Source organism: Schistocerca nitens, chromosome 1 (assembly GCF_023898315.1).
Source record: "Schistocerca nitens isolate TAMUIC-IGC-003100 chromosome 1, iqSchNite1.1, whole genome shotgun sequence".
NCBI classification, from domain to species: domain Eukaryota; kingdom Metazoa; phylum Arthropoda; class Insecta; order Orthoptera; family Acrididae; genus Schistocerca; species Schistocerca nitens.
In genome coordinates this window covers 1126662856-1126678624 of record NC_064614.1, presented here as the reverse complement: position 1 = coordinate 1126678624, position 15769 = coordinate 1126662856, and the positions used below count along the sequence as shown (strand labels likewise).

At 38.8% G+C, this 15769-nt stretch overlaps 1 protein-coding gene across 2 annotated transcripts in view; it reads right to left on the bottom strand.

Annotated features, from left to right (window-relative positions):
• Positions 1 to 1734: 1734 nt before the first annotated feature.
• Positions 1735 to 15769, bottom strand: part of LOC126199334 (putative phospholipase B-like lamina ancestor) — a 155719-nt gene continuing 141684 nt past the window's right edge. For both annotated transcript variants that reach the window (XM_049936195.1, XM_049936188.1), the window contains 5 exons: positions 15632 to 15732; positions 15296 to 15457; positions 9313 to 9565; positions 4730 to 5059; positions 1735 to 2365 (listed from right to left, as the gene is read on the bottom strand). In XM_049936195.1, the coding sequence (XP_049792152.1) occupies positions 1838 to 2365; positions 4730 to 5059; positions 9313 to 9565; positions 15296 to 15457; positions 15632 to 15732 (1374 nt within the window). In that variant the 3' untranslated portion in view covers positions 1735 to 1837. The remainder of the gene's footprint in view (positions 2366 to 4729; positions 5060 to 9312; positions 9566 to 15295; positions 15458 to 15631; positions 15733 to 15769) is intronic.

Below are 15769 nucleotides of genomic sequence, written 5' to 3'. Positions count from 1 at the left end.
AAATGTACCACTTGTTAGGCAAATTAGCCCCCTTCAGGATCCTGTGTCTCTGTCATTTGATTAAATGTGTCATTTACTGACTTCATATTATTGCAAACATGTGATTTTTAGGAGGGTTGAATTTTATCAGAGCAGGAAATAACCTCATCAATATTAACAGACGTGGGCTGCAGCATTGCAAGGTTTAAGTCACAAATTTCACTTCATTACTGCTCAATCTAAGGAATCTTATGCAGACACAATGGTTTGTGAAGCTGTCGTTAGCTCAGCCCCCAACAAAAAGGCATGCCAATGGCCGCTGCAATTTGAAGACCTCTTCTTAGGAGAAGTACTTACAATTGCTCAACCATCTGAAGTAACCTGGGCTACAGGCCATCAGTTAGATTCCTGGGCTCACATGGCAACTGTTAATTTAGACAACGGTAGGCATGCACAATGGTAGGCACACACATTCCAGCACCTCTTTGCAGGTGAAGTCATGACAATACAGCATGCCAGACCACCATGCTCCACACAGACATAGACACAGTGGAAAAACCTGTATGAGCCTCTGCTTTCCTGTCTCCCCCCCCCCCCCTCCCTCCCCAACATGACCAACCAGTATGCCCCAATGTTGGGCTTCTTGCTATCACTGCAAAAAGAAACCACATACAGTTTGCAACTGTACATCAACTCTAGCTATGACTTGAACCACTGAGCTATGGGCATTAATATCCTTAGCTATGTTTGTGACAATCTCGTAACTGTTTCTAACAAACTGTTCATTGATGCGTATATCAATGGTAGTAGCCTTTGACTGCAAGTGGATACAGGTGCAGCGGCATCACTTATGAACTCTAGCACTTACCTGTGCCTTGGTTCCCCTTCATTGTCTGTTACTTTGCACCATTTTGTCAATTATAACTAGCAACAAATTCTTATCCTTAGGCAATTTACAGTAGAGTGGGTACAAGGCAGTGCTGTGTTCATTGACATTTCTTGTGGTGGACAGAGCCTTTATGGAAAATCTGTTTGGCTTTTACAGCGTTCGGGTTCATGGTCACCCATTCAGTACATTTAATGTCAGATCTGAGCCCTATGAAGAACTGGATGGCCTGTGCAAGAAATTTTCCATCCTTTTTTTTTGTCTGGGCCAGGCAAGGCCACGAATTATGTGCCACATATGACCCTCAAACCCAATGCACGTCTTTCTCATGTCCAGCCTGAGCACCTGACACTTCGTCATCAAGTAAAAGAACTATTAGACAGGCTGACAGTATTGGGGGTGTCATGCAACCCATATCATCCAGACAATGGGCTACACCAGTAATGGTTATTACGAAAATAATGGGCAAGCTCCACCTTTGTAGTGGTTTTGGAGTGACAGTTAATTTGTAATCTGTCCAAACTTCACAGAAGCTCTCCTGCAGACCTGTCAGGAGTGCTAGTTCTGCAAGGTCTGCAAGAGAGCTTCTGTGAAGTTTGGAAGTAGGAGACGAGATACTGGCAGTATTGAAGTTGTGAGGATGGGTTGTGGGTTGTGCTTGGGTAGCTCAGATGGTAGAAAACTTGCCCGCAAAAGGCAAAGGTCCCAAGTTTGAGTCTTGGTCCAGCATACAATTTTAAACTGTCAAAGTTTCATATCACCACACACAGCACTGCAGAGGGAAAATATCATTCTTGCTACATGTACTTATTTGTACGTGTTACTATATAAACAACTAAATCTTTGTTATGGAATCCAAAATAAAAGACTTTCTTCAGAGTTGTAAAAAATTCAGTTTTATTCAGTAATAATGGAAGACAGATTTTTAGAATAATCACAAAAAGACAAAAAAAGATATTAGAAAGAAACTCTTTAATCTGGCTTCTCAGGGGCAACTGTATAATTTCCATGTTGGTGCCAGGACCATTCTGAGACAAAAATGTTGAAATTCCAAACATCTGGTTGCCCCAGGTGAGATAAATTCACAAAAGAACTAGAAGACCATTTATAAGGAAAGACAGGATATTTGTGATTATCAACATCATCTTGAGGCACATCATTGCTTTCATCATTACTTTCTGCACTTATATTTGCATTCATACTGAAAGGTGGACCAGCAATGGCATAAACTTGAACAGATGTATTTGGCGCCCAGATGGAAACCTTTGTATCAATCACTCCAAGTGGCAGCTTGGGATCGAGTTGTATGTCACCTCTTGGTGCTATCATTGACTGTTCATCTTCAGATAATAAGGTGTCATTGTAATAATAATTTCTCATCAGATACATTATTGTTGCTACATCTGTTGCTCTCTTCTGATCTTCTTTGAAAGACCTTGCTAGTGATGACTGTTCTAGTATCTGTTTCATGTCGGCACAATGACTTGCATCACAGATGTCCTGAAAAAGTAAGAACATATTACAAAAAAGGATTACTACATTGACAGGTCTATGCTAAATGTGCAGTTATCTCCATTGCACTTCATTCTTTCTGCTGGATACATGCTTTATTTTATTCGCATGCCCTTAAAGATAATTCCATAAGGAAACAAGAAGTGAAAATATGGTAAAAAAGTCAACTTCCTTCTGAAGACATGAGAGATACTTCCAAGAGCAAAACATGCTTAACTGAGTTTCTTGATAAGTTTTTGAGTACACTACAACTCCATTTTAGGTTTTTATCCATCTAGACCCCAGTTCACTTTCCACATTATGTTTCATTTACGGTATGACTAATAATGTGTACTTTTAGTCCTAGCATGTCAGTTTTGCTTTTTTGATTTGCATAATATGAGTCTTTGTGAGACTGCAACATATGGTTACTGTATGCTCTAAAACCAGTCGTGAGGCTGCTTGATTGTCATATGAACTTATCTGGTAAGGTTGAGATTGAAAGTGACACCAACACTTAACTAATATTTGAGCTAGATGTGTGTGTGTGTGTGTGTGTGTGTGTGTGTGTGTGTGTGTGTGTGTGTGAGTGTGTGTGTGAAACTACCATAGTGAAAGAGCAGTAGCTTTAAGGTTAGGTACACCATTTGTGCACTTGTGTGTGTCCCTGTGTGAAATCAATGAGCTGTAGGTAAGTGGTTGCCTTCTCTCATTTTTATTCATTATAAAAGACAATAGGATGTTTTAATATCAAGAAGTTAATTTTGTAGCTTGATTTCTGAAAAATGCAGAGCATTTATTGTGCTTCAGTTTTGCTAGAATCGACTAATGATGAGTTTATGACAGTTTTAAAAATTGTTTTTTTGCAAGAGAGAGAGAGGAGAAATAAAATGTGATTCAGTTGTGCATGGATACCAAAACTGAAAAAGAAACTGTCACTATCAAAAAGCAGTACCTTGCAGGAGAAAGTTAGAGAGGAGATTACAACATGTTACACACAGGAAGCTGTTCAGAGAAGCCTTGGACCACTAAACGGAGGTGGTGTATGATGGATTGGATTGATTTGGGGGAAGAGTTTGAACACCACGGTCATCGGTCTAATCAGATTAAGGATGAGGAAGGAAAGCAGCTGTGCCCTGTCAAAGGAACCATCCCGGCATTTGCCTGAACCGATTTAAGGAAATCATGCAAAACCTAAATCACGATGGCCGGACGCTGGATTGAACCTTTGCCCTCCTGAATGTGAGTCCAGTGTGTTAACCAATGAGCCAGCTTGCTCGGTGGTGTATGATGGCAAAGAAGTGTAAAGGCTTTCTTTATAAACCTTTCCATGTTCTTCACATAAGACAGCATTTTGCAGGGGCTGCTGGTTAATTTGTAAGAGAGAGACAGAGAAATAAAAATCTCTTTTGACTCTGTTAATACTACATGCATCAAAACTGTATGCCATTGAATCAAATCTCCAGTTGAACGAGTCCTTTATTTTTTTAAATCCATATACAGGAACTTCAGTCTCTTCCTCATAGTTGCCTCCCCTTGGCAGTCCCCTCCTAGAGACCAGAGTGGAGGACTAATCTGATATCTTTCACCAAAAGAAAAGATCATGATGATACTTTTTCAATTACAGGCCATATTTCCTGTTGCAACACAACAAGTATCTTTAATGCATTGCCTACTGCAACTTCAGGCCATTGATCATTGCTTATTCTCCCACTTTAGAGGCAGTTTCCTACCTGAAGGGCATAGCTGTACACAGAATCTCAATACACTCTTCACTCTCTTTTGACGAGGCCATTAGCAGACTGATGGTGACTCCTTATAATGAAAGTCATGAGCTACCATTGCTGAAATGTATTCAATAATTTAAGCAATGGCTGGGATTGAACGTGGGACATGTTAATGTGAGAAAGAAATTCCTAAGAATGTATGTCAACAGTAGAACAGTGTAAACACCTGAGATGCGATGTTACAGAAAATACTGACAGTATAATAAATGAGGATGTTGTCTACAAGAGATGGTGAGGAACACCGCATAGAGAAACACTAACTAGAAAAAGGTACATGGCAGTTGGACATGGATTAAGATAACAGGGAATTACTTCCATGATACAGAGGAAAAATTGTAAAGGAAGACCGAGTCTGGAATAAATCCTGCAAATAACTGAGGAATTTTGATTTAAATGCTATAGTCAGATGCAGAAGTTGGCAAAGGATGCTGGAGAGGAAGTAGTGGCAAATAACAAACACTGCCCCCCCCCCCAAAAAAAAAAAAAAAAAAAAAAAAAAAAAAGAAACAAAGAAAGAAAAGAAGAAGAAGAAGAAAGAACACTCAGGTTTCTTACAAAGGATAGGAGCGTATAATAGACTCCTTACCTGGTGGTAAGGTACACCTCTCAGTGAGGCCCAAAACCCTTCAGCAATCAGTTGGTGAGAGACATCTGAAGCCCGGGTCAGACCAGGCAGCTGCTCCACAACACACAGTAGACCATGCAGGTGGTGCTTCTGGTGGCGGCTCTTTTGACTGCCACGACGCCTCCTCGGCACCCTGTTGGATTCACGGGGTGGCTTCCCAACTTTCCCTGTGTCTAGCACTACCCATTGCCTATTGCCTGTGCCACTGTTAGACTCTGCCAAATGGTGGACCCACTGGCGAGCATGTTGTGCCAACCTGTTTGCAGTCATGACTCTTGGACCAGACAGAACCTGAAACAGAGTCACAATCTAGAAACATCATACAAACATTTGCTACAACACATTATATGTAGCATACCTACACCGTGCCTTACATATAGCATTGCTCACTGGGACAAAATATACAGAAGCCACTTTTCATTTCAATACTTGAATTAAAGTAATTTCTGTCATACAAAAGGAACATCTGTCCATCATATACTAGTGAAGCAGTAACGACAGGACAAAGATTTCTCATGTAAAGTAATGCAGGTTATGTATTTTATATTTTTAGTTTTAAGTTGAATGCTGAGAGCAAGGTACTGATACCTGCCTGTTATTTTGATTTTTTATGAAATAAGTGATTTGCAGCACCAGCACAGTCTGGTGCCACAAACTTAAGTGAGTGATGACATCAGACATAGCAGTTTGGGATGTTGAGACAGAGGCTGTGCACATGGATAATTATGCCTATCAACTACTGTATACAGCTGTGGTGGACCAATTTCTCTAAGCCTTCTATACTGAGATGAATCATTATATAACATTAATACTTGTTTCACAGATCATGACTACATTTTAAAATGATATGGAGGTGTCAGTTTAACATAAGATTTCTTTACATGGCATAATTAAAATCTTTTCCTTTTTTTTACAGTTACTCTGTCGTATCTAAAAATTCATCTATTTAGTGGGAGGAGTTGTCATTCATAAATTATTTTAGTTTGTTTTTAAGTGCTGATTAGCTGTCTATCAGACATTCTATGCTTAACTGACAGACCAAAGATTTTTGTGGGATCATATTTCACCCCTTTCTGTGACAAAGTCGGGTTTAACCCTGAATAGTGAAGATCATCATTTCTTCTAGTGTTGTAACTATACACTTTGCTATTATTTTTGAATTGAGATGGGTTATTGATAACAAATTTCATATGTCAATATATGTATTGTGAGCGCACTGTGAATATCCCTAGTTCCTTAAATAAAAGTCTGCAAGATGATCTTGAGTGGGCTCCAGCTGTTATTCTGTTTACATACTTCTGTGCAATGAACACTTTTTCTCTTTATGATGAATTACCCCAAAATGGATAACTTCTGATGTTGATCATCTTTGGTTGCTTGGTGACACTAGTGTTTACAGAGAGAGGGGAGAGAGGGGGGGGGGAGAAAGAGAGAGGAAGAGAGAGGGGGGAGAGGAAGAGAGAGGGGGGGGGAGAGAGAGGGGGGGTGGATGAGACACAGAAGGGGGGGGGGGCAGATGAAGAGAGAGTTTGTGTTGTTGTTGTTGTTGTGTTCAGTCCTGAGACTGGTTTGATGCAGCTCTCCATGCTACTCTATCCTGTGCAAGCTTCTTCATCTCCCAGTACCTACTGCAGCCTACATCCTTCTGAATCTGCTTAGTGTATTCATCTCTTGGTCTCCCTCTACGAGTTTTACCCTCCATGCTGCTCTCCAGTACCAAATTGGTGATACCTTGATGCCTCAGAACATGTCCTACCAACTGATCCCTTCTTCTAGTTAAGTTGTGCCACAAACTTCTCTTCTCCCCAATCCTATTCAATACCTCCTCATTAGTTATGTGATCTACCCATCTAATCTTCAACATTCTTCTGTAGCACCACATTTCGAAAGCTTCTATTCTCTTCTTGTCTAAACTATTTATCATCCATGTGTCACTTCCATACATGGCTACACTCCATACAAATACTTTCAGAAACGATTTCCTGACACTTAAATCAATACTCGATGTTAACAAATTTCTTTTCTTCAGAAATGCTTTCCTTGCCATTGCCAGTCTACATTTTATATCCTCTCTGCTTCGACCATCATCAGTTATTTTGCTCCCCAAATAGTAAAACTCCTTTACTACTTTAAGTGTCTCATTACCTAATCTAATTCCCTCAGCATCACCCGACTTAATTCAACTACATTCCATTATCCTCGTTTTGCTTTTGTTGATGTTCATCTTATACCCTCCTTTCAAGACACTGTCGATTCCGTTCAACTGCTCTTCCAAGTCCTTTGCTGTCTCTGACAGAATTACAATGACATCAGCGAACCTCAAAGTTTTTATTTCTTCTCCATGGATTTTAATACATACTCCGAACTTTTCTTTTGTTTCCTTTACTGCTTGCTCAATATACAGATTGAATAGCATCGGGGAGAGGCTACAACCCTGTCTCACTCCCTTCCCAACCACTGCTTCCATTTCATGTCCCTCAACTCTTATAAGTGCAATCTGGTTTCTGTACAAATTGTAAATAGCCTTTCGCTCCCTGTATTTTACCCCTGCCACCTTCAGAATTTGAAAGAGAGTATTCCAGTCAACATTGCAAAAGCTTTCTCTAAGTCTACAAATGCTAGAAACTCTTTCCTTAATCTTTCTTCTAAGATAAGTCGTAGGGTCAGTATTGCATCACGTGTTCCAACATTTCTATGGAATCCAAACTGATCTTCCCCGAGGTCAGCTTCTACCAGTTTTTCCACTCGTCTGTAAAGAATTCGCGTTAGTATTTTGCAGCTGTGACTTATTAAACTGATAGTTTGGTAATTTTCACATCTGCCAACACCTGCTTTCTTTGGGATTGGAATTATTATATTCTTCTTGAAGTCTGAGGGAATTTCGCCTGTCTCATACATCTTGCTCACCAGATGGTAGAGTTTTGTCAGGATTGGCTCTCCCAAGGCTATCAGTAGTTCTAATGGAATGTTGTCTACTCCCGGGGCCTTGTTTTGACTTCGGTCTTTCAGTGCTCTGTCAAACTCTGCATGCAGTATCATATCTCCCATTTCATCTTCCATTTCCATAATATTGTCCTCAAGAACATCGCCCCTGTATAGACTCTCTATATACTCATTCCACCTTTCTGCTTTCCCTTCTTTGCTTAGAACTGGGTTTCAATCTGAGCTCTTGATATTCATGAAAGTGGTTCTCTTTTCTCCAAAGGTCTCTTTAATTTTCCTGTAGGCAGTATCCATCTTACCCCTCATGAAATAAGCCTCTACATCCTTACATTTGTCCTGTAGCCATCCCTGCTTAGCCATTTTGCACTTCCTGTCAATCTCATTTTTGAGACATTTGTATTCCTTTTTGCCTGCTTCACTTACTGAATTTTTGTATTTTCTCCTTTCATCAATTAAATTCAGTATCTCTTCTGTTACCCAAGGATTTCTACTAGCCCTCGTCGTTTTACCTACTTGATCCTCTGCTGCCTTCACTATTTCATTCCTCAAAGCTAGCCATTCTTCTTCTACTGTATTTCTTTCCCCATTCCTGTCAATTGTTCCCTTATGCTCTCCCTGAAACTCTGTACAACCTCTGGTTCTTTCAGTTTATCCAGGTCCCATCTCCTTAAATTTCCACCTTTTTGCAGTTTCTTCAGTTTCAGTTTATGTTATCTTTCTGAAATTGCTTTGAAAAGCGATGTTTTAAATCCCCATGCACAACACTTAATTGCTGCAGTTTCACCCTGAAAACTACAGTGCTCCTGTCAAAATATCAGCAATTGTCAACGATGTCACCCAGCTGTATTCCTATAAGTTATTTGAAAACAATAATAGAAGTTGATGAAATGAATTACTTTTGCGCCGCAGTCGGGACTTGAACCCAGGTCTCCTTGCTAACTAGGCAGATGTGCTAGCTGTTACATCACTACAGCAATATAGCTAACACAGCACCATAGAGTACCCTAGTCCAAAGCCCTCCGTAACACAAATTTCAGTTCACATCTGCAGCTTATTTTCCCCTCCTTAGATCATGACCCTGAAATAACTAATAATTGAATAAGAAGACTGGAGTGAGTTTCCAGAATGAATCTTGTGTTCTTTTGCAAACTGTGTACCATTTTAAAACTTCCTGTGAGGTTAAAACTACATGATAAAATTCCTCGATGTGTTAAAACTTCTCGACAGGTTAAAACTACTTGTTATGTTAAAACTTCTTGATGGGTTAAAACTTCTCAACAGATTAAAACTTCTTGACAAGTTACAACTTCTCAACATGTTAAAACTGTGTGCTGTAAGGAGGTTTTTTTAGAGTTCATTTCCTTTTTCTGAGCCATATGTTTCTTTTCTGGAAGCTCAAGGACGAAATGTAAAAATCTAAAAATTGAAACTTTGGCATGACATCTGATTACACTGATTTGTCATATCATTATTTTTTAAGCAGCATCTACTCCTTCAAAAACAGAAATTAAAAATAAAATATCATTTACTTTCTGGAACAACAACATTACTTATATGAAAGTATATGAATACTGAAAAAAAAAATATTTTTACTACTTTACCTGCTGTTGTGGTTTAGATTTTCTCCACAAAGCTCTGTTATAGTTGTTGATTGGAATGCTTGCTATTTTCAGCTGATGATTCTTCCCCTGATGTGACATACCAGAGATTACATAAAAGTCATCCTGAGAATGGATTGAGCCAGGATAAGATGAAAATTCTATCACTTGGCCAGGTACTACATCAGATACTTCATCGGGTGCCTCATGATAATTTAATTCATATCGCTTAAGAAGTCGTAGCATTGATTGGTACCTAAAACACATCAACAGACAAAACTGTCAACTCTTTACAATGCAAGGTGTCTATAATGTTGAAGCTATATGCAAATGTGGTATTGGGTTGAGGTTCTGTGACAGTTCACAACAAAAAATTATTATATTATAACCTTATGCAGCTGAGACTCTATTCAAGACAGAACTGTGGAGATGGAACTAGGTATATAGAGACACTGTTGTAAATCATTGTGTGAGCCATTGTATCAATACTGACAAAAACATTATTAATGTAAAATGGAAGAGGTCTGCAAGAAATGGAAAAAAAAACAGGAAAAAATATTGTGACAGTAATGAAATGTTTTGTATAAAATATAAAAATCAAAGACACCAAATTGAAATAAAGAGGTTATATGCTCAAAAGTGTATCAAAAAGAATAAATAATCAAAAGAGAAAGCAAACAGGATACAAGAGAGAAGCAAATATAAATATTCTGTTTCCTTAACCTGTTATCAAATGCTTACACATGAAGTAGACATAATTCTAAACCTATCACAGCTTAATTACAGTTTATTTTACTAATTTACTACGTTCAAATTGGTTGTCATGAGCACAAACAGCACTAAGCAGTGTAGTGGCATATATATTACATTTGTATTCATTTCTTTATTGACTAAAGAAGGGAATGGAATAAATATGAATTGCACAGGAGCCAAAGAGAAATGACTGCAGGAGAAATACAAAGAAATTGAAAAAGAAATGGTAGTTGGAAGGAATGATTCAGCATATAGAAAAGTTAAAACAAACTTCAGTGAAATTACATGGCGTATTCACATTAATGTGACCACTGGTTATGTTCAACATCAATGTGCAATAACCACTAACAGACAGCAAGTTATAGCACTAGCAGTGGATTGCATGTAAAGCATGTTGGAGGGTGCTCGAAACAGTTTAGCTGTCATAATGCGGAAATAGAGCAGTTTATCTGACATCCAAAAGGGGATGAACATTGACTTTCAGGCCAATGGTGTTAGTATTTCCAAACCAGCTAAGTTTTTAAACTTTTCACGTGCTGCTGTGATTGAATTCTACCATGCGGGGCAAAATGGCACAATCCAAAACTGGCACCGAGGCAACTGTAGTGCACAAACTGTAGAGTAGGACATAGATGACAGGGCTGAATGACAGCTGCAGAGATGTATACAGGCAAATACACACATCAAAAAAAGTTTTGCATCACCCCGGTTCCCAGAACTCCTGAAGATAGACGTAGACTGTGGATATTTTATCACAGACACAGTCCCTTCAACTGTTCAGAGATGTCACTCAACCCGCCCAAACATGTAAACAACCATGCATGAGCAGCGCCTATTAGACGGAGGGGGTCCGACAGCCAATCAGTTCCAGTCATTCCACCAGCAAGGAGGTACACGGCTCATGTTGTCTGTAGTTCAGCCATACTTAGATGGACAAGACCACAGTTCGATCACATTCACATTGTTACTTTGTGCCAGGATGGACTCTCAACAAGGGAAGTGTGAACCGAAGCGATGTTGTTCGGACGTGGAGGAGGTACAGAGAGACAGGAACTGTCGATGACATGCCTCGCTCAGGCCACCAAAGGGCTACTACTGCAGTGGATGACCGCTACCTACAAATTATAGCTCAGAGGAACCCTGAGAGCAATGCCACTATGTTGAATAATGCTTTTCATGCAGCCACAGGACGTGTTACGACTCAAACTGTGCACAATAGGCTGCATGATGCGCAACTTCACTCCCAACGTCCATGGCAATGTCCATCTTTGCAACCACGACACCATGCAGCATGATACAGATGGGCCCGACAACATGCTGAATGGGTCATTAAGTTCTCTTCACCGATGAGTGTTGCATTTGCCTCCAACCAGACAATTGTTGGAGACGTGTTTGGAGGCAACCCGGTCAGGCTGAACACCTTAGACACACTATCCAGTAAGTGCAGCAAGGTGGAGGTTCCCTGATGTTTTGGGGTGGTATTATGTGTGGCCAACGTACACTGCTGGTGGTCATGGAAGGCACCATATCAGCTGTACAGCACACTAATGCCATCCTCCGACCAAGAGTTCAACCATGTTGACAGCATATTGGTGAGGCATACGTCTTCATGGACAACAATTCGGGGCCCCATCATGCACATCTTATGAATAACTTCCTTCAGGATAATGCCATCACTTGACTTGAGTGGCCAGCATGTTCTCCAGACATGAACTCTATCGAACATGCCTGGGATAGATTGAAAAGAGCTGTACGCTTGGGCCTAATGCCGACACAGACAGTTTACGTGGATTAAGGAGACATAGTTGCTGATGTGGCTATTGGAGTGCTGTTCACACATGTGCTCCCATGCTGAACTTGCTCCCACTATGCTGGATTGCCTATGATTCTCAAGTGTTAAATTTACCTTTTGGTGCCTCTGTTTGAGATTATCTGAGGGCCATATTTGACTTACTTTAAAATTTATTTTGATTGAAACTTGGCCAATGTCTGCTTATCTTGTCATTTGGATCTGAAATTAATTGTGTCATATGTTCTAGGCCTCCACGTGTATTACTGATCATTGTTGTTGAAGCTGAGTCTTATTTGTGCTGGAAGCTGTTGCTTCCATGATTGATGTAATGACTACAATGTTACCTATGACCTTGGTAAGCAAACACTAGCAGCCCAGTGAACCTTGGCTCATTTGCATAATTAAGTTCCATAACTTTGGTGAGATTTTGGCCCTTTCAAAAAAATTAATATTTATTCTTCTAAATATAATTACTATTGTAGTTGTTTGGGTGTTAGCCCTCAAGATTTGCCTGTTACCTTTTAAGTCACTTAAGTTAATGGGTTTGAGTAAGCTGTGATTACTTGGTTATTACATTATCTTGTTGTGATATTTTATTGTAAGATTAACCAGTTAATTCTCTTAGTAATTCTTATTGTAATACAAAAGTTTTGGTTGGGCATGGGACCATGCTCACATTGAATTTCTTTGAGCATTTTCATATGTTCTATTATTATCATGTATGAATTATATGTCAGCTTTTTGCTCTTGGCTTTCTGAGCTGTTCGAACTGTTTGGAGATGCTGCCCAGGGGTGTTATTTGTAACCCACGGTTCATCAGGCATAGCCTGTCCACATCAGCTGTGTATGTGCACGCCAGCAGTGCACCATTTCCCATCTCACCATAGCCTCTGAGACATTGCGGCCTCCTGGCTTGATGTGGCATCCCTCATAAGTTGAATTTCTATCTTGTAGCTATCAGGTATTAATTTAACTACAAGTGCCCATTATTCTACACCATCTTACTCAGACCTGGCCAGCCGTACCTGCCCCTTCCATGTTTTCCCTGTCTGAAATTTGGTTTCAACATAATGGTTTTTAATATTGGTGTAATACTCAATTTGTTAAACGGTATTTTATTATTTTTCCATGTAGTGCCTTGATTATGCACAAAGGACTTCTCTGATTGATCATATATTGGATATTTGTGTTGGCAGTTGTTTCTGTGATTGTTGCATAAAATATCAGTATTTAACAGGCCTCAGCTTGTCAGATACCAGAGTTGTGTAATTTTATGTTATCACATTTCTTGAAAGTTATATTCAGTAATGTCAGGTGCCCTCTTTGGCCAGCCAAATGTTGGAATTGTTATCTTTAGCATTGTTGCTGTCACTGTTTGACCAGCACCAAGCACATTTTTGGATTATATTTGATTGTACTACATGCTTGTTAGTCCTTCCTAAGTTAGTGCATTTTATTCATTTAAATTAAATAATTAATCATTAATTGGTTTAACTGAAGAAATTTTGGAGTAACTGCCTGAATCATTTATTTTTATTAGTGTTTTGGTATCTGTGTAATAAAGGACTGTTGGACTTTCGTAAAGTAACAAATGACTTGTGATAAATTGCTTGCATCTTTACCATGCCTGTTTAGTTGTTTCCTTATCCTGGGGCATCCACTGACATTTCAGGTCCAAAGCCGGATTTATTGTTCAAAATGTTTTCAAACTTTTCTTTACGTTTTATTGGGAATACCTCTGGCAATGAGAAGTTCACTAAACTAATTTTATTCATTATCTGAATAGGTTCATTCAGTGCCACACCTTGACTTTCAAGCTTTTTAATACTCACAAGTACATGGGAATAATGAGTACTAATCACAATATTTTTTTTGTTTAAATACTGGAATCATTTAATACTTCCTTGCACTGACAAACTACAAATCTTCTGCACTATTGGAGTCATTCACTATGCCTCTGATGGCCTCGAAATTTTCACTGGAAAACAACCCGGCTTTGACACAAATTCCCCAACAAGTTACCACTGGTTCAAGAGGTAAAGGCACATTTCATAGTTTTTCTTTGTAGGACTTGATGCGAGCAGGAATTTTAAAAATTGCTTTCTTTGCGGATGAAATCAACTTATTATATTCCCAAATATTGACTGTGCTTTTTCAGCAAGGCAGTATACTCTGCAATGAAAGCATATCACATGAATCCAATTGGGATAAAATACTTGGAGGGCTTTTTTTGCTTTGATTATATAGGCATCTGCATTTGAGAGAAACACAAACATCCTTTCATCTGCAGAAAATTCTGGAAATATTTTTCTAATACCCTCATTCATGAATCTGGCAATCGTAGAATGATTTTTCTTTTCAAATTCTTTGCATGCCACTAAATAGGAAGACAAAGGCTCTTGTTTTAATGCACCAATAATTAAATTTGTAACGTAACAGCCCCAAGTGTTGGCAGTTTTGTCAACTGAAATCCAAATAATGTTGTCCTTGAGTTCATTGCGAATTTTTTCCTGAACATGTGGATAAGTTGTTGGTCTGTAATTTTTTTGCAATGCTGATTCATCAGATATATTTTGATTTAAGCTATATTTGCAAAGGGAGCCTTTGAGGATATGATTTGCAAGTCTGTCAACAGGAATATTACTTGCAATGAATGCCTCACTTACATCCATGTCAAAGCAATGTTACTTGCTGCTGTCAAATTTTTTTTTATGGGTCTTTGTTTTGCATTCCTTTAATATAAAGACTTGTCTTGACATGCTAGTCTATTTGCAACTTTTTTGCATGACGCATTTTTCCCACAAATTCCACAATATAAACCATTTCTGCCATGTGTAAATGTTCCCGGATAGTCAGCTATCCACGAAACAAACATTTCTTTTTCCAGGCATCATGGTGCACAACACATTACACACTACACATAAAAACATTAAACTTCGTACAAATAGGAAGAAAGCTAAATTGAAACAGTGGATGTGTGACTAACAACTTGTGTAATTTAATTGTTAGTGATGTTTATGGTACGACAGAGGAGGGAATTAAGTGGGGCTGCAGGCAGCAGGTGCATTGGCTCTGCCTGCCTGGTCCTGTTCAGTAACCAGCTGACTAGCCAGCAGTTTCTCAGTTAGTGATCGCACACAGTTGCAGATCACGGTTACTCTGAGATATCAAACCAAGATTAAGTTAAATTTTTAAAATATTATAAACATAAAGCAAAAATATGCAGCATCACTAGTTTTTATTTCAAATTTGCAATAACCAGTGTAAAGGAACCAAATATGCAAATACATATGCAACATGCAAATGCATATAATCCACTCTGTAGTAAATACAAATCATAATTGAAGATTGTTTCCTATGCTGTAAAATAGCTCTTAATAAGACTATTTTATTGGAAATATATGACAAAATAATCCATAAAAATAACTCATAAGTTCTTACATTCCTCCAGTATTGTGAGCCATGAAAATTTCTTGAGTATCATGCAAATGTTTCACAAGAATGGATGAGAAATTTGCAGCAGTGAAGAGCCCCAATGAAGGTTCAAGAGTACTGGAGTGTCTCCTTTCCAGATCAATAATGTCAGTTACTGCATTCATCCAACTGTAACACAAAGTTTGGTACTGAACTTCAGTTCTCTGAACTGGAGAGGACCAGCTACAAGAGCATAAAATACCTTCTCATTTATATTTCTTGAACTTACTAACACAGAAACTGAAGAAAAAAATAATGTGGTTTCATTTCTACTAATATTTAGCAATTATTTCTGTATCTTACATGAAGTCCAAGTGCGGAATATCCAATTCCAGCCTGCTTCTTTCTACTCCTTGCCTCCATCCAACTTCAAGGCCATCTAGTTGCAAGTAGAACAAATGTACCTGAAAATATTGAGTAATAAGCATGTATTCCAGAAAC